Source organism: Nipponia nippon, unplaced genomic scaffold (assembly GCF_047370975.1).
Source record: "Nipponia nippon isolate SJK-2023a ecotype South Korea unplaced genomic scaffold, ASM4737097v1 scaffold_9, whole genome shotgun sequence".
Classification (NCBI taxonomy): Eukaryota; Metazoa; Chordata; class Aves; order Pelecaniformes; family Threskiornithidae; genus Nipponia; species Nipponia nippon.
The window spans coordinates 11,065,110-11,088,736 of NW_028262413.1; the positions used below are offsets into that span (position 1 = coordinate 11,065,110).

The 23,627-nt window shown below is 40.8% G+C and overlaps 1 protein-coding gene across 2 annotated transcripts; it reads right to left on the minus strand.

Annotated features, from left to right (window-relative positions):
• Positions 1-1,400: 1,400 nt before the first annotated feature.
• EIF4E3 (eukaryotic translation initiation factor 4E family member 3) lies at positions 1,401-22,720 on the minus strand. Of its 2 annotated transcripts, none has more exons than XM_087745193.1 (7): positions 22,581-22,720; positions 14,024-14,096; positions 11,452-11,546; positions 9,388-9,448; positions 6,335-6,401; positions 3,500-3,655; positions 1,401-2,892 (listed from the first exon to the last, which is right to left on the minus strand). In XM_087745193.1, exons 1-7 carry the CDS (start codon positions 22,715-22,717, stop codon positions 2,819-2,821), a joined length of 663 nt encoding a protein of 220 aa, XP_087601319.1. In that variant the 5' UTR covers positions 22,718-22,720; the 3' UTR covers positions 1,401-2,818. The 2 variants fall into 2 exon arrangements, with proteins under 2 accessions (XP_087601319.1, XP_087601318.1); XM_087745192.1 differs by having other exon boundaries at positions 1,401-2,984.
• Between the last annotated feature and the right edge of the window lie 907 nt (positions 22,721-23,627).

Consider the following 23,627-nt stretch of genomic DNA (forward strand, 5'->3'; position numbering starts at 1 on the left):
AGTTCAAAAATTCTACAAAGTCTTTAAATTAATAGTTGCAAAATTCTAATATGCAATTTGTCATGTTCCTGTAAACTTGCATTACCCATTTTGATTCAAGCCCAATTTTGGATTGTGGCATACAATATGCTGAATTTTAGTCAGAATATATCCATCAACCCAGATTCTAAGTAATAATAACAATTATCATCAGCATTAAGCCATCAGAAAAATCTCTAGTTTTATAGACTAGGCATTTAGAACAATGAAAAACTGACAACAGTTCATAATGTGGACTTTAGTGGTCAACATGCAGCTATCCTATCCTACGGCTAGGATATAGTCTCTCTCAACCTCTGTTCAATGTTTGAGCAGAGAGGTCTTTAATGTAAAAACGCCATGCAAGGCAACTGCATAAAAATAATTTCCTTCAATAGGATGAATAAAGTAGTATCTTAAATTAGCAAGTTCCAGTGACATCACCAGATCATCCACCTCTGCCAGCAGATCCAACTCTACTGAAGTCAACATCCGTGCATGAAATGAACCTGGAGGAGAGGTAAGAGGCTCTGGCTTGTTTCCAAAAGTAAAAGTAAGTGAAGGGCAAGGTATGTGATTAATTCTCCATTAGTATTCCAGTCACATTTCCTCCAAAGACAGGAAACTATTTCAAGTGAGAAATATTGCTCAAGCTGTTGAAAACATTTTTCTCAAAGTTTTCTACCCCTCACTTCTCCAAAGTCTTCTTTGACTCTCATGCAGGCCTGGAGGCTGACCAGGTACATCACACCTGCAAACATCAGCTAGCACTTCACGGGTAAATAATGTCCTGAGGACTCCCTCTACCAGTTCCCTGGACAAAGGGGAACCCCACTGATTGCAGATAAAGATGAGGGTCACAGCAATGAGTTCATTTCACCTTGCAGGGAAAGCACCTTCCTACATTCCCTTATTTCTCAAGGAGGTTAGGTATGTCTGCATAGGAGTCGATGGGCAATGACATACCTACAAGAGACACTACCCTGAGTTTCAACACTGTTTGTAGTTAAATATAAAATTATTTCTTTTTTTAAAAAAACAAAACAAAACAAAACAACAAAACACAACAGATCTCAGACAATTTAGAGGTAATCCAAAGGGAGTACTTTTATAAAAAGTAATCCTTGCAGCATTAGATGTATCTTGGAAAGTCACAGTGGTAAAAACGAATCTAAGCAAAGCTAGCTGGGGTATTTCATATATTGTCACTGCAGTGTGAATTGAAAAACATCATATAATTAAACCAGTAATAGTCTCTATGCTTTTCGTGTTGAAACCTCAATCTAACTGCAACTCAAAAATACCTCAAGTCTTAACTGAATACATACAAGAGATACTACTAATAAACTTCAGGCCTCTGTTCTGATTTAATAACAAAAAAATCCATTTAAAAATATTTTTAATCTGTGAACAAAACATAGATAGCTTCTAAGAGAATAAGTTTCACTGAAAAATAGACAGGTTTAAAAAATCAGGTCTGGTAACATTTAATCTCAAACCAGTTACAGAAGCAAGACATCTGGATTTTAGCAAATTTGCTAAAATGAGTTAATGCTCATTAACTGCACAGTTTTAATGCATAAATACAGATGAAGTTGTAAAAAAATCTCAAATGTGTGATTCTTATTTTTAAATTTATTTGTTTTTAATGGCTGCCTCTTAATACACTAAAGATGTGGAAATCAGTGCAACTTGAACAGTTGCCAAACAGAAACCTCTTAATAATGAAGTAACGCTCAGTGGAGTGTATGTTCATCTCTACCTTGCAGCTTCTTCTTGTACAAGGAACTAAAGGAATCTTTGGTAGTATATTAAAACAAACCAACACCTCAAATAATTAATATAGACAGATAATTAAAGATTAACACGTTTTGTATTCATATTCATGCAGCAACACAAAATCAATTTCTTTTCTGTATTTTTTTTTTTTAAAAAGGTCACTTAGGAAGTCACGATGGCTTGAAACTACATGCGATGGGATCTCTTCCTTTGCCCTGAAGCCAACAGCAGTTCTGATACTGACCTTTGTGGGCGCAGGCATGGGCCTAAAGAACTCACAGAAGTGTGAGGGGTGAATCCAGTTAGTCTAATGCATTAGAAATTATTCATGACGCTTTATCATGAATGGACAGAAAAATATCGTAAGAAAGCATATTATATAAAAACATAAAAAAACCCATCCCCTCTTAAATAAGAGAGGTGTGGAGTCTGAAGGGTTTCCTACTGAACGATCTCTTGTTCTAATATGAACAGGGGCTCTTCTGAAATCACTACAATTAAAAACTCGTTAACACCATCCCACAGGAGGTTAGACCCAATATAAATGTGTTCTCTTTAGTCACTCGTTTAGTGAACACGTTACTATTTACTTCTACAGTATTTGTGCCGTTGTCCGTGCAAGACCAGATTACATTGAATGTTAGAATAAATGCAGTGCAATTTCTTTCTCTCTTGGGACAAAACCAGTGAGTAAATCTTAATATGATAGGAATGTTTTAAAATGAAAATTGAAAACATATTTCACCAAGCCAGTATTCCTCTACGTACAGCACATCTAGAAAAAGCAGCACACCGTCTCTGTGCATGTTTGCATTTAACTAAGTACAGTACGGAAGAAATGAAAGCCTGCTATCTTAGTGAAACAGGAACAAGTATAATCTGATTGAAAAAATACAAGTGGCCAAAATATCTTTTTAAAGAAACAATGAAAAATTAAAAAACCCCAACCAAACCAGAAGTAATGAATTGCGCATTTAGCCGTCAAGGCACCTGGTTTTCCTCATTTTCCCAGTTTGAAATGTTAGAAACTCAAAAGGGCTGCTGCATGTAGTGCTTCTGCAGGGCTTGCACCATCCTTCTCCTTGTCCAGACCACCTCAAAACACCAAATAACGACGACTGAGCTTGGCACAGACTGCTCTTAATGTTTTCCACGTCGGCCTTCAAAAGCATGATGCTCTCTGTGTGCTAAGGAAGAGAGAAGGAAAAAAGAATAAAAGAACATGTAAACTCTGTCAAGGAGCTGAAAAGATTAAAAAAGAGAAGACAACAATGTATAAAGCAGTCAAGGAAGACACAACACGCCAAAGAGTGTTCTTTGGGAATACGCCGTTCTGATAATACATTTATATAGAGCCTAAAATAAGAGATCCCTTAAAATCCTGATTGCAAATGGTTCCTCTAAATGAATACTTAAATTGAACAGCATGTAGTCTTGAGAGTTATCAAGAGATTTGTCTCATTCATTTTACAAATCAGGCATATTAAATATGAAACCAAATATATTCTACAATGAAACTAAAAATATTTTTAATTTTGAATGATATCTAACTTTTACATTGAAGGGACATATTTTAATGCAATGAGAGATGCTGCATTTCTAAATGGTTAATGGTGAATCAGGCAGGATATTCCCATGGAAATACCCTACCAGCATCTTGTTTCTCTAACGAAGGTGGAAATTAACAGTACAAAATACTTACATTTATAAAAGACCGCTTTAAAAGATGTGTGTGGCAGAAGTTTATGTATCTTTTCTAAAACTTTTGCTTCACTTGCTAAAGAGGCATTCACGTTCCAGACTTGCACAACATCTTCACGGTCACGAACGCTGATGCTAACCCCTATTACTTCATCATCTGCACAGAAGAGGAAGTATCATTAAGGAATACTTTGAAAGTGAGACATGTCTAATTTGATACTTATGTATTGTGAAACAGTGCCCAAAAGCTGAACAAACTGAAGAAATGAAAAAGAGCAATCTCCAGTGAGGAGAATACCAACGTTCAAACCAGACAAAATAGTTACCAGAAAAAAAACCAAACACTGTATTTATAGAAGCTATTGGAAATACTACTTCATAGTGGTTTTAATAAAGTGCCATAGGATTATTCATCTTTGCTATTAGCACTCTTATACTTGATTAGAAGGGACTCGCAAGACTCCCTTCAGTAAGGTTAGCAATATAAACTACTGAAGGCAATTTACCTACAGTAATATCTATAAGCAAAAATGGGGGGGGGGGGGGAGGGTGAAATAACTAAAACCCCAGGAACAGTACCTGGAGGAGATCAGACACCAGCTTTTCCAGACTTTGCTCTCTTTTTCCTTTACATTTTGTCAAGACAGCAGGGGGGGGTGGGGGGGCATAAAAAGAATAAAGCCACAATCAGGCTGCTGCTGCCACTGCCAGTGTTGGTAACTCCGTGCTTCACTGAAGAAGCCATTTTTGGTGTGAAATTCTGAGGATGCAGCTTCATGGAGAGCTCAGCCTAAGGCCATGCCACAGCTGGGAGCGGTGGCTGCCTCCAGCAATGACCTCCATGGCGCAGCTGCACTGTGCATCCTAAGGAAGGGGCCAGTAACGATAACGCAAAGGTAGTGTCAAGAGCACATGGCCAAGGGAAAAAACTACCTCTGTAGGCAGCAGAATGTCATGTATTTGCTTAAACTGAATCCTATCAGTATAAAGTCTGATTTCTCAAGTCTTACGAGGAGCAGCTGAGGGAGCTGGGGTTGTTTGGCCTGGAGAAAAGGAGGATGAGGGAAGACCTTATTGCTCTCTACAGCTACCTGAAAGGAGGTTGTAGCCAGGTGGGGTCGGTCTCTTCTCCCAAGTAACAAGCAATAGGACGAGAGGAAACGGCCTCAAGTTGTGCCAGGGGAAGTTTAGGTTGGATATTAGGAAAAACTTCTTCACTGAAAGGGCAGTCAGGCCCTGGACCAGGCTGCCCAGGGAAGTGGTTGAGTCCCCATCCCTGGAAGTATTTAAAAGACGGGCAGATGTGGTGCTTAGGGACATGGTTTAGTGGTGGACTTGGCAGTACTAGGTTAACGGTTGGACTCGATGATCTTAAAGGTCTTTTCCAACCTAAACGATTCTATGATTCTAAAGGGCAAGAACACTCCCTTCTTGACACAAACTCAATTATGCATATTAAGGATTTTGAAAAGCAACTATTAGAAATGTCTCTCGCAGCTCAAGGATTTGAGGCTTGTATTCTGTATCTTCCAATTCTGAAAGCTGGGAAGGCAATGAGAGAAATACACTATTTGGGAAACTCATTCAACAAAATTTTTGTAGAAAAAACAAAGCCACCAAGGTGAATACACCAGCAGCAGCCTAGTGCAATATGCCTGCTCTACCATATTAGCTAGGTGTAAGAGAAACTGAAAGGTTTTTGCTGAACTGCTCTGTGAACCTGAGAAACGCAATTATTTTCTCTGGAATGACAGCCGTGAAGGAACGCTCCTAATGAGATATTCACTGTCACTGCAACAGCCAGTTTAATCAGATATTCATGCTTAGGAGAGAAGTAAATATGGTCACAAGAAATGATGGAGAAGTGTCATTTGAACTGAAAGGTTAGTTTAGTAACCAGCTCCCAGAACACCTTCCCTCTAGGCCAATGGGTCAGTAAGTTCATCATTCGCTTCACCCAGAAGCAAGAAACAGTTCTGTAACCGAACCTTAATGAATTAAATGGTCACAGACTTGTGCTTGCTTTTCATGACTAAGAAGCAGCATTTGATGATCTATCTTAAGCCAGCTAGCTTTCACAGTCCCTGCCCGGAGTCCATTTCCAAATGAAACGTGCAACCCGGCAAGCCTAAAGAAGATATTTATTCTGAAAGCAACTTTGTTAAATTATTACCTCTGACCAAAATCACACGTGAGCTTCTGGATGATTAATGCCTGTTTTCCAGTAAACCAGCAAAGTATTTTAAGAATATTTATGTAAATTCAATTGCAGTAAAGATTACTTTGACCTGAGCAGTATTTTTAAGCAATAATGAAAATATTGCTTGCGGGTAGAGTGCTAACCTGGGATTCAGGAGAGCCAGGTTTGTGTTATGGCCCTGCTACAGGCTTTTAATGTCACCCACAGGCAAAGCATGCAGCTTCCCTCTGCTTCAGGTCTGCACTAGTGCTTCCCCTGACAACTCCTAACCAAAGGGACCATGAGGGCTAATGGAGGCCTCTATCTAGTCTAGTTGCTTCCAACAGTGATAGTACAGACAATCTGTACGGAAGTGTCATTTGGGGTTCCCGAATCCTGTCACTGGAGGATGAATATTAGTCATTTAAATACTGGCTAACAGATAGATATTTAATAAGTAGAAAACCTGCTGGCTTCCCAGGGATGCAAGCTGTTGAGATTGAGTCTTGTGCTAAGACAGTCAGAATACCTTGTCCTCTTCTTAATGCCAACAGGTATGAATATGATTTCCAGCCCTATACCCCATTTTTAGCAGTGTTTCCATGTTCTGCATTCAAACTCCATTTGTCATGCTAGCATCAATCATTTTTAAGTTACCTGCTGCACAACAATCTGTAAACTGCTCTCCAATAGTTGCTAACAGTAGCTCCTTCCAAACTGCAGCCTAAGGAGGAGAGGGGAGGGGAAAGAAAAGAAAAGAAAAAAAGTTACATTTACATTATTATTTTTTAATTTAAAAGTTAGGTTTGCTAACTCAGTTTTGAGTGCATTCTCTTTCTGAGGTCATCTAGACAAAAAAGAGTATTTATTGTAAGTACATGCTATGTTATATAACTAATTTCCTCAGTCCAGTTGGAGCAAGAATTTAGACCCTGAAAATACATACTGTTACACAGAATTGTTCTAATAAATATTTTCAATATTTAACAATAAGTTTACCTTTGCTATATCTGTGTCCACGACTCATCCTGAATGCACTAGTTAATGTAAAGCCTGAAAGTAGATTTCTCCCAAGAATTTCCCATGATAAAAGACTATAAGGCTCCACTTGTGATCATTTGTTTCTACAGAAAAGAATTACTGACCACTTTAAGAAAAGTACCTGAAAACCCTACCAGAAAATTAAATTGATTTATATTTAAACATCATCTCTGATTTGTCTTGACTATGAAATAAGTCCATCTTTCAACAAATTCAAATGCTCACTAGAGAATTAAAACAGGGGGAAAAGCTATCTGCCACTTTTCTTTTGGCTGTTAGGCACTGTTACTTGCTTTTGACACTTGCTATCACCTAAGCCAAAGCCCATACAAAACTTCAAATGCATCTGGACCAATGTAATGCTCCAAGGTGTGGGTTTACAGGGACAGAATATTTTTATTTATTTATTTTTAAAAGAACAGATAAACACGTGTATTTTTTTATATTACCGTTATGACTTTTTCACATACTACTTTTAAGGAATGCTTTTTCTGCTATATGAAGTTAGCTTGAGTTTTAGTACCATTAAAAACCCCAGCAAATCAAATGCACCAGGTTAAAACAAAAAGCAAGCAGCCACAAAGACAACAAACTAATAAACCACTTCTTTAATGGCATTCCTGAGTACTCCTAAGCCATCTTTTAGAATACAAAGGATTTCTGTGCCTCGTTATCATCTAATCCAATGCATGCTATAAAGCTGCGGTACGGGAAGGACCTTGCTGCCTTTTGCCTGCCGGTGGAAGAGCTCATGTATTGATGATGGGACTGACCGCGCACAGTCATTACCAGGCGCAGTGCTCACTACTGTAAGTTGTCCTAATGGTCTCAAGGGTAGGAAGCACTTCATCCAGTAGTAAGCAGTTGCAGGATCAGGCTTATGAGGATCTAAAAAGTATTAGTTTTCATATTAAAAATAGGCATACAGAATTGTCACGGTGCACAAGCAACAACATTTAAATGTCAGCATTTTGTCAGTCAGTTTTTCATAGCATTGAAAGACCAGCATCTTTAGAAAAAACTACATTTCCCTGCCTGCACAGCCTCACTGAGCACCGCTATGGCGTATCATCTTTTTGAGTTAGGTCTGTACATGATGGTTCATCTTAGCCAAGGAGATGCTGTGTGCACATGCGACGACTTGAAGAATGAAGCCAAAAATGAGAAACAGGCATAAAGGTATTTTTTTATGCTATTTACAGGGGCCCTAAAAGCTGACTGAAGTTTACCTTCAGTTAAACCTTTCAGAAGTGACCTGGGACGCGTGGTAGGTAGTTTGAGAGATCAAAAAGTGCCTTCATTTCAAACAGGGGCTGTCATTCAGCCTCTGAAAAACAAGGCCTCTGAAGTCCCTAAATTCACCAACCAGTGATGCGGCTTCCCAAACCACCTGTCACTTCTGACAATCTTCACACCTTGGATTATGAGAGGAAAAAGACAATTTCAGTCTTTTCTGATCCTTTGGGACTGCAGGGGAGGAAAGCTGCAATTCACATACAGGGAAAAAAGCCCACAGGCAAAAATTGTTTAACTTTTGGCTGAAATTTCAAGTACCATCTTTCAGCTTTTAATACCTTCTGCAAGGCTATCACATTTTTCTGACACTTCACTTCTCGTGCTTAAAGGCCTGATCCAGAACACACACACATAAACACAAATCTCCTCGCTGTGACAGTTCATGGGAGAAGTTACTCACATGCGTTTGACTGGGGCACAAAGAGAAACCCAATTATTTCAGCAGGGCTAGAACAGATTTTATCTTCCACATTTTTAAATTCAAAAAAAAAGGGGAAAAAAACTGAGCAGCACTACAATTTCACATGATGCACACAAGGTGATCTGACAACTCACTGTTGCCAAAGGGGATGATCCTACTTGTCTCTTCTCCTTTACCTGCTACACCCATCAAAAAACTCTCCTGGCCATACACTCAAATTAAAAATAAAATAAATAGGAGACTTTTTGTGACATCAGAGTGCATTAAGCTGGCTCACAAAACAGTCCGATGAGCACCAGAGCCAGCGCAAGAGGGATCGGGAGAGAATGAGCAAGATCTTCCCCCTTCCAGTGGGAGCAAGCCATGAGACGGGATTAGCTATCGGTGGAACCAACGCCTTGGTCCGTGTTGGGCTGCAGAAAGTGACAGCACTACTCACAGCCACACGTAGGTGCAAACAAGCAGTGCCAAGCAGAAACAGTCCTACTGAGTTTGACAGAGAGTTTAGGAGCATTTCAGCGAAACTCTGCAAGTTGTGCTGGACTGTGTGTGTGGACTTTTGAAGAGCATTACTGAGGTTCTGGCTACAATTTAGCATATAATGTTATCACAAAAAGATTTCTGTATTTTTCTTTGCATGCCTGTAAGCAAACAGTCTTGAGAACACAGGTTATTATAAAATACTGTGTTTCCAAATGGAAATGGAGTATAACACTGTAGCCTTCATTTCCTTGATAATACATCGGCAAGTGCTATCAAAAGCAAGAGAGAGATGGAATTACGCGAAAAGAAACTTTTGCTCATTGTCTTAAAATAAAAGGTTATCGACATTAAAATAGTGTTTGGTGATTGTGTTGGGTGATGTCAGAACTAAAAAGCTTTACAACAGCTTTATTAGATGGAGTTTAAAGAAACCCCCTTACTGAACAATGTCTAAGTCAATGTAACATACCGTACTTTCTTTAGGGACCTTCATTTTCCATATACCTCCTTTGGCATTGCTTTCTTCTTCCCTGGTTACGGGAAATAGATGAGTAAAATAAACATTCAAATCCACATCTAGATAAACCTATGTTTGGGGTTTAATTTTCCCAGAAAAATCTCACTTGAAAGGCAATTACTAACTCCAGGTAGCATGACTCAAGCTATGACTTCTGACATCAGAGATAATTCTTTCATTGTTCATATGAAGTGTATCTCTCAACACCTAATCCCTTTCCTACATTTTGTGTTTTGGAAAATACTTACATTTTCCCTGACTACAGACCATCTTTGAAGTGGCTGCACACTATATGGGAACAAGGCACAAAGCAATTTTATGTTTTACTATGGTAACCTTTTATTTTGGAGAAACTCTGGCATATTTTCACAGAAGTAGCTTATTACTCTCAAGTTTATCCAGTTTAACAAAAGAACATGAGAGCACTCCATTTCAGTTTTGTGACAGATAGAAATTAATTGCCCTTATTAAAAGAAAGTCTGCAGCTGCCCAGGGTCAGGTCAGACATAACCATTAAACTGCCTCATAATGACAAAGGTACAACCTAAAAACCTCTGAGCTTCAGGTTTAGTCTGCCACAATTATTTTTATAAGATTTTAAATTAGAGTTCTAGTTTCCTGTTAAAACTCTGTAATAGCAAAGTTTAAAGAATAACCTAAAATTAATCCTTGGACTATCTAATCCCAGTATGAGACCTAGAGAGACTCCCCAGGGTCAAGGGGAATTGACCAATCCAGAAAAACACTGGCGAAAGGAGGGGGAAAACTTTGGAAGGACATCATCAAAAACACAGAGTCCTCAATTCTTACTTCCGAATTTGTTTTTCTTCCTACAAAACCAATGCTGCAATTAGCCAGTATACTGTAACCGTAATCTGACAAAAAGCTTCTTGGTGGTAATTACCAAAAAGTTAGCGGGCTACTGATGAGATCAACCTCTTGCAATCCCTTTCCTAAAATACAGCATCTACATTTACTTCGTCAGTCTTAAAACCAACGTAGTATTTTCAGAAAAGACCTTTGCATTTCACACCTTTAATAATCACTTGCCAAATCAAAACTAAAAATAGAAAAAACAAAACCCAAAATGTTCTCGCTCATCCTTACTAAGATATCAAGACCTGCACACAATGGCCCAGTTGATTTACACAGACACCAATATTTCTTTCAAATCCAGTTTAGCTATCCTGCCCAGTCACAGTATTTCTAGAACAATAACGTAGACCTTCAGATGCACTTCACTTGAGAAAATTATTTACTTCTTCAGTAGATTAGGAGAGAAACCTGCTGCAGTAAATCACCGCCCAGTCAGACATTCTACGATCAAGCTGAAGAACTCTAATCCAATCACAATCTATGCAAACGATCCCCAAAAGATCAAAACTCTTCAGAAAGTGCTTAGGCTACCTAATTAAGGAACTGCACCAGAAGAAGGTATGCAAAACTCAATTTCTGAAAGGGAAACCTCAGTGATTTATACTTCATTCCATTACTATCCTACAATCAAGTAGGAATTTGCTGCAATGAATCACTTCATAATGCCTTAAGTTAGTTTTAATCCAAGGTGTATGTGCATTTATACGCTTTTGCACAGGCAAAGAACAGGTAAGGACCCTCAGTCATTTGCATCATTATTACACTAACTTCAGTGACAAGAAAAAAATTTGCAAGTTAAAAATAATTCAAATAGAAGTAACATATTCTGCGTATTCTTGAATCACAATTCAGAAGCGTATTTTCATTTCTTAATTTCTATTTCATAATGTAATTTCTTTCTTACATTTATGTTCAGAGGTGGACAATTAAATTACAGGCTGTGTTTTTAATAAAGACTCTTTAGTACAAGCCACTTTCAAGCTTAACAAGATCCTTAGGATATTTCTTTCGTAGGTCTCTTAAGTTCAGGCATTTGCAGGCAACAGAAACGAGCCACTCCTGTCCCACGCCTGCCTCCTTTCACCACTTCAGGCTTTTTCACTGCCCATTCCCAGAAACGTCTAATGATAACATACGTACCAAAGTGGCCGTCTTTCTCCCCGCATTAAATGGTAACTACATCTCAGAGGCAAATTTGTCACAGGAGGAATGTTGTTGTAGACACTCCAGAAATCCTTAAAAAGAAAAAAATACTAGTTGCATTAACACAAAAGAGTAAGTTTCATGCAGATTTACTTCCTTGTTCATTTTCTCTAAAGCAATTACATATCCTGCTCCTAAAGAACTGGCACCTGCTACATAATAATAAAATGCTCTGAAAAGAACTTGTCGCAATTTCACTTCTACTTTTTTTTTTTTTTAGATGCCAATTCTGCATAAGGTGGAGGTAGAAAGAAGGGAAGCAGTTGAACTGTGGATTACTTTAGAATCAAAGTCCTTAGGAATATAGAGAAAAAAAAAATCATCAAAATCAGAGTTAGCTAAGTGTATCAGAACAAACCAGTACATAAAACTTTCTTAGCATATTAAAAATACACACTTATATCAATTATCCACCTTGTTTCACTTAAGACTAGTCTAAACCTTCATTATGATTATCTTGAGTTACAAAACCACCACAAACAATAAGTCTGTTGAACTAAATGCCTAACTAGCAACCCAACTACTTTGTCTAGATCACAGTGAAAAGTTTCAACTAGATGCAAAGAACTTGAGATGCACATATTAATACAGGAATGGGGAAGAAATCAGAAGATCCAAGGTACCAGGAACCACCAGATTACTTCCCAGCATTTCTGCTGGTATAAGCAGAAGCTGTCATGAATGTTTGGGGTGGATAAAAGGCACCCACAAGCAGTAGTGAGCAACAGGGAGGGATCATTGAAAAGATCCCAATCCCCTTTCTTCTTTATCCAAGAGCTGGGAATAAGAAAGGATTTTTAAAGACTTATGTTGCATCAACATGCAGTGATGCAATATTAAGCATTAGTACAACTCATTAAGTATTATCTAATACTTAATCATTAGCACAACTTTAAAAACAAAGATTGCAACATTATGTGATAAAATTTTGTGGCCCTTGGCCATTCTGCCTACCAGCCATTACCATTACCCAGCCACGAGAAGAGATGGAAGACTATTAAAAATATAAAAAATTGGTATGAAATACCTGTTTCAGCTTTCATCTTACTCCTACCTGATTGTGTGCCCAAACCCTACAGCTACTGACAGAAGAAGGAGCAGAGCTACGCCGGCAGACGGCTGTGGAAATATTTGAGAGCTCTTGCGTCCTGAACCAGGAACTTAGTTTGGAAGGTTTTGGTTTTCAAATATCCTTCAGGCGGCGCAGATTGGCATTCCTCATTGATTAGCTACTGCCCATGAAGGACAGTGATGAAGTTAATGAAGATTTTGGTTTTGCTTCCCCAAGGAAGATCATATTATGTATGTGATAGCACAGTAAGACACACTATGGGCCACGCTGCTAGCTTCTCATAACCTCATCCAAATCATGAGTCTTCCCAGAGGACCTGAAGGAGTTTTTTGTATTTTAACCCCCAACCTGATGAGCATAAAAGCTCGAGTTTTTCAGCCAATAAGACCTAATCATTTAAATAATGAAGGCTAGATTCAGAGTGGGAAAACAGATAACACCAGATACTGTGTACACCAGTCTGTGGTCGTAAACTGTCCTTTTTTCAACAGGAACCATTGCAGCCAGTTTTCAAACAAACCCACTTCTGTTGTCAACTTGAACTTCAGAGTGCCACTTCATTGCGTGACCACTGGGGACATTCTGCTGACATGGAGAGGTGAGAGGGAACCTCTCCCAGGGGTCTGCAGGACACTTCCATCCTTTATGCCAAAGTACTTCCACTGATAACCTCATCTCCAGAGAACTCCAAAAGCCAGTTTGATTCTTAGGCCAATTAGCTGGGAAGAAACGTCTCGTGCAATGTAACAGGTTGTGCAGACGTTAATGGGAAAGCCTTATTTACAACTTCAGCAGATTACTACGGCTGGGCTCCCTCACAGAGAAGGTTTTGGCATTACCTTAGAATTTCAGAGATTTTGTGAACTACAGTCAGCTTAGCATTAAGGTGAGACAAATACCAATTCACTACGCTTCGTGCTGACTGTGGTATTAAAACAGAAATGCAATTTTACTTGCAAGAGGTGCCCACTGCTTGGCACTGGCAGACAATACAGAGACATGCGGAATCTCTCATTGCTGAGAGTACTTTAATTCAAGTCAGTTTGATAGAATTTTTTTTAAAATTCACGCTCAAGGAGAGAAAGAAGAAAAAAACCCACAAGCTGTAACTTTTAGTCTTTGTGTACTGATTTTCTGTATTAAAAAAAAAATGGAGAAAAAGCAGTCCAATGGAGGCACAAGTGGAAACTCCGGAAAGTTTAAGAGGGGGCTTGCCTGATCAATCCAATATGCTTCCTCCTTTCCTGGTTTGGAAAGCCAAATGAAATTCAAACAATGACAAAGTAATATCACAGACAACCAGTAAGACTCACATTTCATACCACAGGTAAGCAAAGCTGCAACCGTGACTCATCTCTATGAGGAAAAATGAAACCCGATGTGTGAAGTTACATTAATAATGTTTGGCAACTCCTATAGGAAAGCTATACACCTTACCTGTACTGTTTGTACTGTATAAATCTTCTTCAAATTTGATGCACATTCAGCTGCTGTCGTCCCAGGAAGTGACCTTGAAAACAAAGTAGAGGTTAATAAAAATATTTACTTTTTCAAGGGGGTAGAAAGGAGATGGATGGGGAAAGTGAATCATGTGAGTCTGAAGTTAAAATATTCACACGTCAAGTTTCTTAATAAACTCCAATTCCAATTATAATGAATCATTTAAAGACAGAAATTAAAATGCTTTTATACTTTTGAAGAAATTAAAATATTTTGTAAAATATTTTGATTAAATAGGTGAATTAGGAGTTTTAAACCAAGAACAACAGTGCTCCTTCTAATGGCCACCCCACACCCTTCTGCTGTCAGGCATCAAAAGAAGTTCTGCACTTCCAACGTGAAGGGCTGTCAGTAAGGGACCGCAAGCTCTTATCCCAGACTTCTTTTTGATTGCATTTAATATAACCCAGAGCCCACTTTGAGCATTTTAAGATACTCTCGGTATTTCATGCTTTTTAAAAGAAAAGTCAGGCACAGTGTGTATGTACTGAATTATGATTATTCCCTCGGCAGCCGCCGGCGGCCGGAGCACAGCCCACGAGGTGGCAGAGGCGCACAGCCGCCGGCGGGCCTTCCCTCACCCCGCAACAGCACCTCGCTCGCAGGACCTGGTCACACCTGCGACAAGCTCCTCAGGACCCCCGAGCGGATGGGACATGCACGTGGGCTGATGAGAAGACCAAGTCCCAGAGGACAGCTCTCTGTTCTGGTGCGGTGAGCCGTATAATCCAACGCATGCAGGAAACCCCCAAGACTTCAGGCAGCTCTTCCACCACCGGTATTTATTTCTTCAAGCCACGTCTACTCCCATAAAGCCAAGAGGTCCTTGGGTTGGTTTCCCTGCCAGCCCTCAGGGTTGCACTGACGTACACCAGGCACAGTTTAGCTTCTCTAGCTCACCCTCATACTGCCTATTCCCAATTCCCATCCAGAGCTGCTCCCTTTAGGCACGCACAGCACCGACTGCACCCCATCATCGTAAAGGTCTTTTCCAACCTAAATGATTCTATTTATAACCTTCATCACGACTCTCCAGCACGTGCGACATGGGATGGTGCATCCACATCCCCAGACATCACGGGCTCCTGCTGCCGTGCTAATAGCACGACATAGCACCCGTCTTATAATTCCCAGCACACGCCCCCACAGGCACAGTTTGAGGGGAATGAGGACAAAATTACTATGGCACATTCAATTTGTTAGAACTGGAAACATTTCCCTCCCCCCCTAGAAGTATTTCTAAAGAAAAATTAAGATCAAAGACAAAGCAACCTCCCATTGCATCTCAGAAGAGGAAATAAAAATGTGTAAAATGACTGAATCTGGAAACAGAAGCAACAGAGCAGATTTAAGGAAACAGAAGAAATAACAGTTGTTGCGCAGGTACCTGCTGAAGAAAGGGTAAGGGCCAACCAGATCTCAGTAACCCTCCCATCACGGTGGCTGTTTGCCCTGATACATCTGATCATGGAGTATGTCCAGGAAAACGCCAAAGTAACTCTCACTTGTTACAGATATAATTCAGGCTATGAGACAAAAGCTAGATATTCATGTAAAGGAAAAAATTTAATATGCAAAACTACTGAAACAGCATCACATCTGCAAAACTTTAATAATAGCTCCAACATTTTTTGAAGGCTCCTATCAAAATAAGTTACTTTAAAAATACATACAAAACCAGCAGAGAAACCCCTCCCAACTTTTTCAGTATAGAACACATGAACTAACGTCTACTTTACTATTTGCCTGTTAATCACTAGACATAAGAGTACTATACTCAACGGTGGAACTCAACTCAAGGGCTCTATACTCAACGGTGGAACTGATGAGAAAACAGTGTTACATGGCCAAATTTAAAAAAATCACTTTAACTAGAGGTTATAAAAACAAACAAACAAAAAACTGAAGAAATCTTTATGGCGCAGGTTCCAGTCCTGTGGCTCATGAACTATGAAAACTCCCATGGGAAAACTGATAACTTGAAAACAACAAAAAACAAAACTTTCATCAATGTGCTCAAAAGGAATTATCATAGTAAGGTGGTGGGGGTTTTGAGGTTTTGGTTTTTTGTTTTTTGGTTTTTTGGGGGGCATGCACTCTACACTCAGCATTAAAGAACAAAAAGATAAATTCACAGTATTTGTCAGAAACAATTAGATAGCTTTTGAATGCACCAAAAAATAAAAGTAGTAAGGTAAACCAGACAGAAAACTTCACAGGTGATTTAACTGTGTTTGTCAGTAGGGAGTAGAGGATTTGCTACAAACTACCACTTATTTTTAGCTTGTTGCTGACAGAAATAGCACCTCTCTACTAAGCTTTGTTTCTTATATTATAGAACAGAAACAAGCAAAACCTGAGGAAACTTTGCCTGTTGGTGCCTCACACCACTGTCCAAGAAATTACTTCTCTTAGGCACTACTTCTGCCAGTTTGCTACCTTAGCAGTCACCGACACATACAGGGTTAACTTTGTTGTACAACGTATAGTATCATCGGGCTCTATACTCACACGGACTCTGTACTCACACTGATACTGTGAAAGTAAGGTCTATTCAAATAAAAGATTAAAATCTATTCTCTAACGATAGCTTTCAAAGGTTATCTAGATAATCATGGCAGCCATTTAGCAAATTCAATGCCATTTCAAAGAGCAGCTAAGACAGTCAGACTGAATATTCCACTCCAAAATGAACCATTTTATGACCCTTGTAGTTGCAAATAACATTTTCCAGAGAAACTATGTGACCAGCTGGCAGAAAACACCAACCGACCAACAAATTATCTGTTTTAAAAGTTAAGGTGAGTAATCATTTATTTCTAGTAACCTGCCTGGCAAATGCTCCGTGCCCACAAGATTACACAGCATTATTTCAGCCTTTCATCCAGCCCTGGAAAGTGGCATTGATTTATAGGTATGAGCATGAACCCCCAACTCTTTTATTAAAAAAAAAAAAAAATTATTGGAGGGACTGCAAGTAAGTAAATGATGACATGCATCAATTTAAAAGTTCAGGATCATTTGCCGCAGAAATTATACCTGCACAAATTTGGTTTAATGGATGTGTATAAGGCAGAGACAGTATTTTAATCACAGCAAGATAGACAGAAGCAAAAATCTCAGAATTTCCTGCAAAATTACAGACTGCTGACAAATTTGAATGACAGTGATTCCACAATAGCCATCCATAAACTCAGCAGATCAGCACAAATGACAACTGAGTGCCTTGAAACCCATGAAATTGTGATTTTAATTTTTTAACTGAATACACAAAATAAGTTTAGATTAAGTTAGCAGAAATGGCAGATGAGTTCCAAATGAAGAAACCTCTAGAAATTCCTATTTCTGTAACTTCCAACAAACACACTGTAAGCTAGGAGTAGTAAGATGGTTGTGTACTTTGCTGAAAAACCTCAATACACATGCTACTACAAAACAAATACTGATCCTTGAAATGAAGCCATTGCAGGATTCCTCCCTTTTGGATAATTTTACTGCCATCAACAACAACATTAATCCAATATGCCATACTGAACTGTCAATTATTGCCATGGTGAACCACTCCTTTCCAAGTAACTCAACAGGCCCTGCAAACGCCTACGAGCACAGTAACAGGAGGGGACAGGTCCTGCCAGCTGGGTCACAGCACTGGCCAGGCACCAACCACTCTTCTGGGGACGGACATAGTCAGCCTCTTGCCACACCACCTACAACTGCAAATCTGGGTTCCCCATGGAGAATCTGTACATAAAATATTCAACAGTTACGCTGGTCTGCCTGTATTGTGTCCTCTGATGCCACTTTTCTGCATCTTCAGAATGTTTATGGGAGAAATTTTAGTGCAACACCAGGAATAATCGAGTTGCCTAATCAGGCCAGACCCACCGCACCACACCTCACAGGAAACCGCAGAGGCATCAGTTAGAAGTGGAACGTGGAAGCAGGAATAACCCACGCAAACTGAATCCTAATGCCAGCTTGCTTCACTACTCCTTCATTATTGCAGCACGAATAAAGAACAAAGGATACAAAGATAAATTCCATTGTTTTATCCATGACTAAGCCTCCAGGTGGTTGTGCTTATGTTAATGTCTGATGCTGAACTGTAGCTCTTCTGTTTCCCTGCAAAGAATTAAGCGTGGAAGTTTTTTCATATGTGCTCACACTGGCCTTTGTTTACCAGAGGGAATCTAATCACGGCTTTAGCGGGAGCTTTAAAACCTGCCAAGCACTTTTGAAAATATTCCTGTAGGTACTTAGCCACAACTGCTTTTGGTATAAATAAGCAAAATATTTACTTAGAAAGCATAAACTCAAAAACACGCTATGGCAACTAAATAAATCTGGTAATCCATTCTGAATACAAAGCCTGATTTCAAGCCATCAAAGCCTGTCAAAATGCATTTACTGGGTTGAACGTTCTTACAATATTAACCATCATTTTTCATTGTAAGCCACCTACTCATAAGCTTTAATAGATGAAACAGATGATCCTAGATAAACAAGATTTTGCTATAGGGAAGAAAGGAAATTATTAAGTTGCATTTCAAATATCTGATGTGTTCAGTTATGAAGATTCACAATTATTATGAAAATGGTTCAGTTACCAGAATTTCTCTACTGAACTTTATTTGTATAGAACTCATCAGTATAACATGCAGAGAGAAAAATCAGCACATAAGGGTAATATGTTTAGGCAAGGATATTTTCACTTCCCTGAAGCAGACTAATAACATTGCATTACATTTGACAATGTTTATAAGCATATTCTTCCTCTCAGAAACAAACAGAAGCCTTAAACTATTCTTGCAATGGAAATAAAATTACCTAAAAAGCACTTAGAAGTTAGGCAAGAAGACAAGGCAGGCAGGCCGTGATCCTGCAACGCGATCCGCACTGCTGCACACTCAGACTTGCATGGAAGCGAGGGCATCTTTGACAAGGTTTATCTAGAAATGAGACTTCTGTACTGGGCTTTTGTGTGATCTGTGCTCAATTTCTGATAGCACTGATTTGTATAGAAGGGCACTGCTATTTTCCTCGCTGTTAACTGAAAGCGGTCTGTCAGCAATGCTGGCAGCTCAAATGCAGTTACATCTTCAAAAGAGGTCTTTTTGCGAGGACGTGCAACGTCCTCATTATTACGCGTGCACGCACACACTGGACCGAAAACTGTTACCACTGACAAAACCTCAGGCTTCTCGTTGTGAGGCTGAAAAATCAGACAACTACTAGTACTAGTATGTTCTCTCTGTTCTTTTGGTAGGGAAAGGCTTACTTGGTGTAGCATTAAACATAAGATGGCATACAATACCCAGGATAAATGACAGTCATGATTTGCAAGGTTTACAAAGTAGGATATTTGCATCATGTCCACATGTATATCGAAAAGCATGATCAGCTTCACATATTTGTATTTACACAAAGATCACACCCAGATCCACAACCCCAACTGCCATAAAGGGATGGTTTCGAGTGCCTAACGTGGGTTGTTACCCAGGACATCCCAGCCTTTGATGGTCATTTCACTCAGCTTCTCCTTTTGTGCCATCCCCGTGTTGAATGAGCTACACAACATAAATATAGTGACCAGATTTGTAATCCTTGTTTTTAATTCATTATATTCAGTAATGCATATTGACACTTGGTTGTAAAAAAATGAAAAACTACACAGTGTAGCAAAAACTAGAAAGGCACCCTTTCATTTCAAAGCCAGCGGCCATTATAGGCAGGACCCTGCACCGATACAGAGCCTCACTGAGATAAGCACGAGTGTGAGGAGACACCAGCATGGATCAGCTTGCCAAGGTGGCACCAAAGGCGTCTGCAAGACTTGCTGAAACTCCCCACGCGCTGTAACGTCACTGCATGCAAAAGCACCACAAATGAGACATGTAGGTATGAACCTGGAAACCTGCAGAATGGACAAATAAAACAGCAGATCTAAGCCCCCGGTTTCAAAACGTTTAGCACATGACCTTAAAACATTTTAACAGTTAAAATGGAAATCTTGTTTCTCTTAAGAGAAAAACACCCAACAGCTTCTCTGAAACTGCTGACCTGCAAGCATTTGAAGATCATAGATGGGATCTTATTTGTCAAACTGGTGAACAATATTCTCCCAAATGCTTCCATCATGCTCACTTTCCTAAAGCATATACGGGGTAAGATACAAGAGAGCGGTATCAGATGGTTACTATTTCAGCCACACATACCAAGAAAGGCTTAGCGCTTACGGGAAATGCTGATGCCCCGTGACACGTGTGAGATAATGGCAATGACCCAGAACCTGGTCACAGGATCCCAGCCTCCAGGTGTTAAGCCTGTGCCAAGGCATTCACAGAAAGAAGTGCTGATGTAAATAAACCACAGGCATTTACTTCTAAAGCAGGAGATGTATTGAGTGACACTGATAAAAGCAAGGTCATGAACCCCAAGGGAATCCCTTGGTAGCATATCACTAGTTGCTGCAGAAAGTACTGCTTAGCTGATGGATATTTAAGTGTGACTTAATGAAAAGATACATTTTGGAGATGTTAGAACGTATGTCATGGATCTCTCTCATGGTAATTTAATAGAAAAAGATAACTACATATCCATCTCAACATCTATTTATCCTTAAGCTTCACTGCTTCCTGCTTTTCAGTCCAAGCACAGGGTAAAATGTAGTAGCAGTCAAAAATCAATACCATCTCATGAGGAAACAACACTCACTGCGCCACGCTATGTCTTACTGAAGTAAGTTAAAAACAGTGCCCACAGTTATCTTCTATGGAAAGTCCATGCTATACAAGCCTAAGCAATGATCCCTCCACCAAATCTGCGTGGGTGTACCAATCAATGTCACAGCCGCTTCTGTGGCACTCTGTAGAGAGACATGAACCTCCACACCCTGCAGTAAATTAAGTTCATGGTTGCATCTCTTCTGTGCTTTTTAATGCCTTAAATGGTTTTTAAATTTATAAAGCATGCCTTGTTTGCTGTCATTCCTGTTCTCTGCCATTATTCTATCGCTGTTGCTGGTAAACAAAACACACAGTTTTGTGTATATATAGTCCCACTTTTTTTTTTTTTTTTTTTTCCATATACACACACTTTTGGGTTTACAAGTTCAGAAACAACAATAGTACCTAATTAAATGCACTTGTATGTGATCAGAAAGAAGAAAAAAAAAGTCTGTAGAATAACTGAATTTTTAGAGACTAAATTACAGTGGAACCAAGACTTAAGGGAAAAAAAAATCATGATGCAACTCAGGAACTTGAAATGGATTTTAACTTCCAATGTTGATTATAAAAGATAGACATGCTTATCTCCACATGGCTTGTGTAAACAAACAGATCTGGACGGTAGCTTGCTTAAACAGCAGTCCAAATGGTCCTTTTTAAAAACAAACAAACAGAAGACAAAACTCCGATCCTGAACCCAACCATAACTACGTCATGAGTTCAACAGCATTAACCAGAAATAATTTGTGGGGTTATTTATACGACTTGATTTGCAGGACTGGAGAATATTTGTGTGTTTTCAACAGTTTCTTGCTATTTCTCTGTCATGAGTTGAAAAGTTACAAAAAAAAAAAAGAAAAAGAGGAGAGTTTTACCACTAGTATGTTCAGTGGCAGCAAGGCTAATGAAGGAGAGAGCTTTCCTTCTGGAGTGGGGCGAGAGGAGAAATAAATACAACAGCAAATTGAGAAAAGGGAGATGTAGAAGATTAAAACCAAGATGCCAGAATACACACTAGAAAAACAATACCAACTTCTGGTTTTAAACTTTCTATTTCAGTTTTCACTTGGGTACTTTTTCCCCCCGCATCACGGAGGCGAGCTCCCTTTGCAGCAGCTTTCCGTGAGCATTAGGGACTAAAACTTCAAGCACGTGAAATGTAGGACGACTAGATGAACATTGCAGTTGATTAATAAATTTTAGCTAAGCCTTCAAAACAGATCGCTTCAGATTTTAAGAGCCGATCACCCCCAGGAGTCAAGGCTGACTATTTAAGAGTTACACCGTTCGCCACGGCCCGGGTCGGGGCAGCAGGGACAGCCCAGCGATCCGCAAACCCCGCCGCAGCACAGCGTAACCTTTCGCCTTCCATTCCCGGGGCTGGCAAGCCTCCTGTCTAAATTTAGAGTTACAAACACCCCCGACGCTGCCTGAACCCATGGGCGTCCCTGGAACTACAAAACCGAAAGCGTTCCCGAAACCGATTTCACGAACCGACTGCCAGAAAACGCCCCCCCCCCCCCCCCATGGGAAGAGACATCAAGGGGCTGTGCCTGCCCATGGTGGCCACCTTCCCCGTACGCAGCACACCATTAATTCCCCGATGTCCGATCTGTCCGACGAGCAAAACTGACAGAGAGCAGAGATGCTTGGCACCGACGGATTTTTGCGGGTTTTCCCCCTCTCTTTGAGCTCGCCGCCGCACCCCGCCCGGGCCGGTGCGTCCCGCAGTGGGGTTGCCCGCCCCCCCCCCCGGCCCCACTCACTTGTCCAGCCAGAAGGTCCAGGGCGAGTGGAGCGGTAGCCCCGCCGGCTCGGCCGCCTGCCCGCCCCGCCGCCGCCGGCCCCGGCCGCCCGCCGCCTCCCGCTCGCCGCCGCGGCGCCCGGGGGGGCTGAGCGCCATCTCCCTGGCCCGGGCGGGGGGGCGAGGGGCGGGCCGGCAGGCGGGGAGGCGACAAGGGCCGGGGACGAGGGAGCCGGGCAAGGGGAGGAACGCTGGAGGGGGATGAGCGGGACTCAGGCAAGGGGACGAGGAGACATCCGCAGGCGGGGGAAGGGAGAGAGACGCAGGGACAAGGGGGGGCACTGGGCCAAGGGGGTGGTGGAGAGGACAGACGAGGGGACAGACGGGTGCGGGGAGGAGGGAGCCACACCGCTGGCGACAGCGATGGACATGGTCAGGGCCCACCTGAGGGCACGGGTGGCCCCAGAAAGGGGCCCGCAGCCGGGCCGGTCCCACGGGCTCACCCCGGTCCAGGTCCCTGCCCCTCCTGCGGGGCACAGCGGAGGGAAGCACCGGTCTGCGTCCCTAGACCCGCACAGGCACCCGGGGCCATGGGGCGTTCGGGGTCCCCGATGCCACCGTCCTGCACCGAGCACGCTGCTGGCGGCCCCTTCTCTGCAGGCAGGCGGGTGGCACCGCAGACCTGACGGGGCTCTGGGGCTGCCTTTCTGATGGCAATAACCTTCGGGCTCAGTTTGGCTTGGCAATGCTGACCAGAAGACTAAATCTCTAAAAATCCGAGTTGTAGGACACAAAACCCTGACACGTTCACAAAATGAAAGCAAAAATACCATGCAAACTGACCACGGATGAAGATGATAGTGCAACAATCAATGTTTCCAGACTTGGCGGGGGGGGGAGGAGGATAATTTATCTGTCTTCTTATCTTCTCTACAGCTTATTTAATTTACATGCTTGGTTTTATAGGGAGATGTTCCTCATAATCCAGCATGGACATGTGCTAAAACCCTCATGTTATTTTTATAATAGTATTTTTTAAATTAAGATTCTTCCCAGTGGGACTATGCAC